The 8947-nt window shown below is 19.0% G+C and overlaps 2 protein-coding genes across 2 annotated transcripts, besides 1 other annotated feature; one reads left to right on the plus strand and one right to left on the minus strand.

The window, feature by feature from the left end:
• Positions 1 to 888: 888 nt before the first annotated feature.
• Positions 889 to 1872: a repeat region.
• Positions 1873 to 5298: 3426 nt separating this feature from the next.
• Positions 5299 to 5987, plus strand: PRELSG_0000600 (Plasmodium exported protein, unknown function; the record flags this gene model as incomplete). Its single annotated transcript, XM_028675346.1, has 2 exons — positions 5299 to 5394; positions 5496 to 5987. 2 exons carry the CDS (start codon positions 5299 to 5301, stop codon positions 5985 to 5987), a joined length of 588 nt encoding a protein of 195 aa, XP_028531133.1.
• Positions 5988 to 8495: 2508 nt separating this feature from the next.
• Positions 8496 to 8849, minus strand: PRELSG_0000700 (Plasmodium exported protein, unknown function; the record flags this gene model as incomplete). The annotated part of the gene is made up of 1 exon (XM_028675357.1): positions 8496 to 8849. A coding segment is annotated over one exon (354 nt), but the record flags the coding sequence as incomplete, so codon positions are not given.
• Between the last annotated feature and the right edge of the window lie 98 nt (positions 8850 to 8947).

Raw genomic sequence — 8947 nt, forward strand, 5'->3', positions numbered from 1 at the left:
ATAATAAAATAAGTATATATATATATATATATAAACGTATATTTAGTTATACATGCTTTTTATTAATTTGTTTATTCAAAACTCTAGAAAAGTCACTAAACAGACAATTAATAAATCAATATTCTAGCAAAGTCATTAAGAAGTCAATTAATAAATCGGTTGTACACTATTTTTATAATTCTCAAATAATAAACCTTCGTATTTAACGTATTATCATTTGTAATGAAAACAATTCCTACACAGTTTCAAAGAATAATGGAAAAAATGTTTATGGAGTTAATTCAAGAAAATTTCTTAGTTATATATATTGGTGGAATCATCATTTTATCAAAAACGATAATTGAACATTATAATGTGTTAAAAAATGTAGGTAAGTGATTTATTAATTGCCTGTTTAATGACTTTTCTTGAGTATTGAACAAAAAAATTAATAAAGAGCATATGCAACTAAATATACGTTTATATATATACTTATTTTTTATTATATACACAATGATTTCTTATGATTCATAATACTTAATTTAAATTAAATTATACTGCATCATTTATTAGATATGTTAAACTGTTATAAATGAGTTTTCATTTATAAAGAATTAGTATTTTTTTTTTATTAAAAACACATACAATTTTTTAAAAGATAACAAAAGTTAAAACTATGATTTATTCAATGTTATTTCAATATATGCACATCGAATAAAATATAAACATTATATTTTTTTTTAATTACAAAGATTTATATAAATAAAACAAACAACCAAACAAAAATTTTATATATTTTTTTTTTTTTTTAACTAGCATCAGTGCATGACTAACTTATTTTCTCCTGATTGATATCTTATTTTATTTTACAAAAGGTTAACAACAATTTTTTTATTAACCAGTAAGCTATTATAGATAATAACTTAGGAAAGATTCTACAAAAATGTGGATTGCTTAAAACATCTATAACATATTTAGTGTAATTAATAGATAGAAAAGGAGTAAAAACATCATTAGATAAAATAAAAACTACTGCTAAGGAAGAACAGACTAAATCAAAGAAATAGTTAAAATAATTTTTGGGAGATGCTAATTGTTATAAAAATTATGTAAAGAATTTCTAAGAATGGAACTATAAAATAGTTCTTTTTTTATCTAAAAACGAGGTTTCAATGGAAGAAAGAATATTCATAAACATTTTAACGAATTAAAGATAAGAATATTGAAATAACATATATTGCATTCCATGTATAAGGAAAATCACACATTATTTATATTGATGCATTAGATTACTCTATAAAAGCTCCATTAACTTAAATAATTAACGGTAATAGCAATAATAAATTTATTCAATACACATCAGAGAAATTAAACGATGTTAAATGAAAATGAAATACAGTTAAAAAAGAATCATTTGCAATAGTCATATTTTGTGAAGCATTTTATTATTACATTAAAGGATCTAAGGCATTGATCAAAACATATTTTAAAAGTATAGTTTGAATAGATTCAATAATTAACGGAAAATTATATTGCTAGAAATGAACATTGTATGAATTCAATCAATAACCTGAAAATATAGAAAGAATAAAAAATAATTTAGCTAGTTGGATTAATAGATCAATACAGGATGACATTGACCTTCCAAATTATATTGCAATAAACCTAAGAAATAATATTAAGATCTAGATGACATTTTATATTGTCAAGAAATTACCATTGTAGTACGTAAATGTAAAGATTATATACCATGTGATGTAGTTTGGAGAAATAAATTTCCAATCCTATACAGAGTATAACGTATATATATGCCAGAAAAAAATAAAAATCATTCAATATATTAGTTTCATAGTAGTAAATGTGCAGAACGCGATGGAGCAATGGTTAATAAAAGATATTATTAACCTTTTATAGTATAAATTTATGTTTTCAAGTCAGAAAAATGCGAATTAGACTTATACTAATGCTAGTTAAAAAAAAAAATACATAAAATTTTGGTTATCATTTTTTATTTCTTTTCATTATTTTTTTTTTGAATCGTTGAGAAGATTTTTTTTAAAATAAAATGTGTTGAAAAAGGAGACTAAATTTTTAAAAGACAGATATTATTAAACTTTTTATTTTGCTATATTTAATTATTATGTCTTTATAAACAGTTAAATAACTTTAAATTAAATTTATTATCTGTTGTATTTAAATTACTTTACATAATCATAATTTAAAAAAGGATTTAAATTTTTAACAAAAATTAAGTGCATTTTTGTTAAAGTAAATAAATGTCTCTTAATCAGTAAAAATATTTCTAATTAAATTAAATATTATATATATAAATTTTATTTATAAAGCAAAAATAAGTGTAAAAATAAAAATCAGTATAATCATTTATATACACTCTTTATTAATTTGTGTGTTCAACACTATAGCAAAGGTTTTTAATAAACAATTAATAAAAAAATCAAATAAATCTTTAAGGAAAATTAAAAGACATTTTTAGTGGCCAAATATCAGTCAAGCTATTGAAGAATATGTTACAAATCGTTTAGTTTTCTATTTAATTAGTAAAGAACGATCTAAACCAGATAAAAATCAAGCATTATAAAAACCTAATTTATATGATATTGCCTTATTAAGAATCATAAGCTTCAGTTAAAAAAAGATATTAATAATCTTTTATATAATAATAGTTTTTCATAAAGAAGATAAAGAATTAGTCATGCATTCATTAGCCAAAAAAAAATATGACAATTTTTTTTTTTTTGTGTATGCATAGTTTTTGTTAAATTTATTTTTATTCATTTAAAAAAAAAGGGTTTTATTTTTTTTTTTCAGGCATAATAAAAAAATTTTTAATGGATATTTTTTTGTAAAATTTTTGTTCTCAAATCAAAATAATTTTTAAACTATAAAAAAAAATTAAATCCTAAATTAAAAGGAAAAATAAAAAATAATTGTTTTTTAATAATATTTAATTTTTACATATTTTTAAGATACAATTAATAACTATAATTAAATTTATTTGTTTGTTTTAATTAATCATTTTACACAATCACAAATCTTAATGGGTATTTAAATTTTTAATAAAAAAATAAGGATGTAACTTCATTAAAGTAGATAAATGCTTTTAATACAATAATTGCCTAGTTATATAAATTATATGTATAAATTTTACGTATTAATAGTATAAATATATTTTTTACAATAATTAAAATCAGTAAAAATATCTTTACATCCTTTTCATTAATTTATTTCTTCAATATTATATCCAAGTCATTTGGCACTAACCAGTAAATCATGTTGATTTATTAATTGGCCGTTTAATGACTTTGCTAGAGTATTAAACAAACAAATTAATAAAGAGCATGTATAACTACTAAGTATACGTTTATATATATATATATTCGTTTTTATTATATATATATATATATATATATATGGTTTTCTTATAGTGCACAATATTTAATCTGAGTTAAATTTTACTGCATCTTTTAATAGACTTACTAATTGTTATAAATAAATTTTAATTTACAAAGAATTACTTTTTCTTTTAATTAAAAACATACAGACAAACTATAACAATTAATAAAGTCAACTTTGTATTATTCAATGTTATTTCAAAAATATACATTGAATATTACATAAACATTATTCTTTTATCTATTAAGTTTTAACAAGCAAAAATTAATTCCTTATTTAATTTTTAAAACACAAACGTCAACAACACAATAAAACAAAAAAATTAATCTCCAAAAAAAATATTAATTTTAATTTTAATTTTTTTTTTTAATTACAAAGATATTTATAAATAAAAAATAAGCAAACAAAAAAAAAATTATTTATTTATTTTTTTTTTTTTAACTGACTTTAGGACATGGCTAATTTGTACGTACATGAGTAGTAAACTAACTTAGTGTACTACAAAAGGTCAATAACATATTTTATTAACTACATGTGTACAGATTAAATATTTAACATTAATAATTGAGTACATTTTTTAATAACCTTTTATAAAACAAAAATTTCAAGTATTTCTAATTTTTTATTTTCTTAAAAAAGGAAATAATATTTAAATAATAAAATTTAAAAAGAAAGATAAATTAAGAATATTATTCATACAATAGGCAATGCCAATGATTTTAAAATTATTTTTACATTTAGTAGATATATGTATTATTAATTATAATAACAGAAATATAAAAATAATTATTTTATAATTTAGATTACAAGTGTGATAATATTAATTCTGTATATTTTTAAGATGTACAATATTAAATAAATTTTAAAGATAACATAATTGATAATATTTTTTTTTGATAATAAATATATTCGATTATAGTTTTATTTTTTGTTATAATTTAACAATATAATGATGCATAATAAAATAATGTTTATTTATAGGAAGAAACAAAATTGTAATTTAAGTTTGTGCATTCATTAATATTTTTAGAAAAAATTATTATATTATAATAAAAATGCCTGAAGAAAAAAACAGAAAAAATGAAAAAAAAAAGAATAAAAAGAATATATGAATTAATAAACTGTAAAAATGGCTATAATTCCAATTTAATAATAAAAATTATAAAGATAAATATTATGAAATACAAATTAAGAATGTATTAAATAATAATTTAAATTTTTTATTAATAATAACAAAGATTTTACTATATATTTTCATTTTAATTACGATCAAAAATTGTGACTTTGTATAAAATTGAGCACATGCAAATATATATTTTTTCAAAAGAAAATGATAGTAATTCAGCAAAAATAAAGAAAAGATCAATAACAATTAATAATATATATTTGTTCATATCGCCATAATAAAAAATATCAATTATAACTAAAAAAAGAAAATATATTTATATAAAATAAAATTTAATATCAACAAAGATACTGGTTTAATAAATCGATTGTTAAAATTTTTTTTACAGAATTTGGAAGTTTATTAAATTTTAAATTAACACAATTATTCATGATTTAATATGTATTATTAATAATATAATATAAAATGAACACATTAAATTTTACAAAAAAGTAATATCTTTACATATCTTGTTCTAATATTTTTGTTATCCACGACATATTAACGTAATTCATAAATATACATACATAAAATTATTTTTTGAATGTTTTATTTTTTTCATAAAAAAAAAAATATAATAAATAAAATTTTATTTTTTAAGAAATTATTTTAATTCAATAAAAAAAAAAATATACAGGAAAAATAATTGTATCCTTATTCCTAATATTAGGGTTCATAGTAGATACTATTCCTATGCATCCAAAAGCTTTATTACTACATATATATCAACTTTAAAAAAAATGTTTAGTAAAAGGGAGAAAAGAAATATATTAAATTTTTTTATAAAAACTTTTACATTTATCCTTTTAATTTGGATATTACAATGTTCTAATAATGTAGGATAATAATAATACTTAAAAATATTTATATTTTTTTTAAATTTTATTAGTATTGAAAAAACTTTTTTTTAATACTTAATATTTTTTTGCTATTTTAGTGGAAATTTTTTAAATCACTGAGTTATAAAAATGATTTAAAGAACACACTAAATTTAGGAGTTAAAAGAACTTTAGCACAAAAAGATATAACAAAAGAAACAAGCGAAAAGCCAAAATTCTGTGATCTGGGAATAATAGAAACCAACATAGAATCAAGGAGCGATCAAAGAAAAATAGGAAAGAAAATAGATATAGAACAAGTAGATGAAAAAGATATGGAACAAGGAAATGAAATAGAGACAAAAGATGAAAATAAAAAAGTAAAATTGAATGAGAGAATTTTAGGAAAATGCAAAGATAATTTAAAGCTATTTTCCTCATCTTTTGCTATTTTCCTATCAATTTTTTCATTAATATATAATAAAATGCCAATAGATATATATATTATATTGCCATATCTTGATGTAGTGCTTATGACTTTATCTCTTCTAATAATTTCAATTATTTTAATACAAGAACGAATTGAAATAAAATATAAAAATAAATTTTAAATAATATTTCTAATTAAATTTATTGCAAACTAAAAAAAAATATGTAATGTGAGATTAATAGCATCTTAAATGCCATCATAATTTGGATTTATTAAATATAGTTTCAATGATTTTTTAAAAGTGTTAATCAACAATTTAATAAATGTAATGTAAAGATTTCTTTTCTAATTTTGTTTATTATAAAAATATTTTTGTAATGAATGCGTACGTTTTATGAATTACATTAATAATCTATTATTTATGTTCAATACTTTTGCTATGTTATTGATTTATTAATTGCCCATTCAAATACTTTGCTGTAGCATTGACCAAACAAATTAATAAGGAGAATGCATAAATAATTATACTGCTTTTTAATTTTATACCTAATTTTTCTTTTTAAATAAATAAATTTATTAATATAATATTTAATTTAAGTAGCTTTTTATTGCTTCAGAGGTATTTACTTACTTTAGCAAATATATACTTTATTTTTATTAAAAATTTAAATCCTCTATTAAATTATAATTATGTAAAGTAACCTAGTTACAACAAATAATAAATTTAATTTAAATTTATTTAACTGTTTTTAAGACATGAAAATTAAATATATAAAAACAATATACTCTTTATTTGTTCTAAATAAAAAGTTTTATATGATTTTGTCTTTCAAAGTAAAAATTCCTTTCTCCCGTGATTTATTAATTGGCTGTTTAACGGTTTTGTTAGAGTATTAAATAAACAAATTAATAAAGAGCATGTATAATTAAATATGATAATTTTTAGTATATTGGTTAATAAAATTTGTTATTAACCTTTTGTAGTACACTAAGCTAGTTTACTACTTGTGTACGTACAAATTAGCCATTGGTTAATAAAGGCTATTATTAACCTTTTTCAGTACAATATGCTAGGTTACTGTACGTGTATATGCAAGTGCCCATGCACTAACAGAGGATATTATAATTTTTGTAGTGCACTAAGCTAGTTTGTGTATGTGTATGTACAGACTAATTGTGTACTAACACTGATAAAAAAAAAAAAAAAATTAATTTTTTTTTTTTTTTAGGGTAGAAAATTTTTAATAAATAAAAATTTAATTATCTTTTATAAAATTAAAAAGATAAGATTAATAATGTTTTGTTATGATCAATATTATATTTTAAAATAACATTGAATAATATAAAGATTTGACTTTATTAATTGTTATAGTTTGTATGTACGTTTTTTAATTAAAAGAATAATTAATTCTTTATAATTAAAAAATTCATTTATAACAATTAATAAGACTATTAAAAGCGCAATGAAATTTTACTCAGTCATAAATGCTCTTTATTAATTTGTTTGTTTAATACTCTAGCAAAGTCATTAAACGACCAATTAATAAATCAGGTAGTTAATAAAAGTATGTATATTAACTCTTTGTATATAATAACTAGCTAAAATGTCAATGAAGAAATTTAGCTTTGCACACATTGTTATCAACGCCAATCATGAGTTTTTAGCTAAATAATAAAAAAAAAAAAAAAAATTCTTTAATTAATTTTTTTTAACATTTTGGTTTTGTAAAGAAAGATATTATTTTATTTTTATATTTTTTGAAAAAGAAAAAAGAGGGATGAGAATTTAAAAAAAAAAAAACGAATTTAAAAATCAAAGATTTTTAAGAATGTAAACTTAAGTGAAAGACATCATCTTTAATCAAAGATATTATGTATGCATGCTTATATAAGATGTTTATTATATATTAATTATATGTTATTTATTGAAAAATTATAAATTATTAAATAATCAAACACTTTATTATCTTTATGCAACTTCACTAAGAAGGAAAAGCATAAACTAATAAAAATATTAAATACGTAATAAAAATGCTCTTTATTACATTGTTCATTGATTTATTAATTGCCCGATTAATGACTTTGCTAGAGTATTAAACAAACAAATTAATAAAGAGCATTTATAACTGAGTTAAATTTTACTGCCTCTTTTAATAGACTTATTAATTGTTATAAATGAGTTTTTATTTACAAAGAATTACTTATTCTTTTAATTAAAAACATACAGACAAACTATAACAATTAATAAAGTCAAAACTTTATTTTATTCAATGTTATTTCAAAATATACATTGAATAATACATAAACATTTCTTTTATCTCTTAAATTTTAATAAGTAAACATTAATTCTTATTTAATTTTTAAAACACAAAAATCAAAAATTAATAACAACAAAAAAAATATATATTTAATTTATATTTTTTTTTTTAATTAAACAAACAAAAAAAAAAATAACTTTATTTTTTTTTTTTATGAACTAGCGTCAGTGCATGGCTAATTTGTACGTACATAAGTAATAAACTAGCTTAGTGTACTACAAAAGGTTAATAACAAATTTTATTAACCAAATATTGAAAATTTATATATCTATATTTCTCTTGAATAAAATTTTTACTTAAAGTGATAAAATATATTTCGTAAACTTTTATATTCTATATATTTTTTTTTTTCTTAATGGAAATGTATAATTTCAAAATTTCTCAGCAATTTTTATTGAGTTTAATAGATCATTTAGTGCTTCTTTAACATCTGGATTATTTAATCTAACCTTTTTATACTTGGGTAGATAGTTTACATCTCTTAGAGATAATACTACGTCTTCATTACGTCTCGTAAACGTTGCACCTGGAATTCCCAATTCTCCCTCAAATAAAATATCCTTACCATTCACATTTTCCGGTTTGTTATTTTCAAAATAATATGTAAAATTAAGAAGAACATATGCATATCGCAAAAATAGAACAAACGTTTTACTTAATTCTGTACGAATATCAATCCATTCCTGGTTAATAAAAGGTATTATTAACCTTTTGTAGCATGCTAAGCTAGTTGCTAGTTGTATACGTACAAGTTAGCCATGCACTGACGCTAGTCCTATAAATTAAAAAAAAAAAAAAAAAAAAAAAAAAAATATAAAATTTT

The sequence above is a fragment of the Plasmodium relictum genome (assembly GCF_900005765.1).
Source record: "Plasmodium relictum strain SGS1 genome assembly, contig: PRELSG_00_v1_10, whole genome shotgun sequence".
NCBI lineage: Eukaryota > Apicomplexa > Aconoidasida > Haemosporida > Plasmodiidae > Plasmodium > Plasmodium relictum.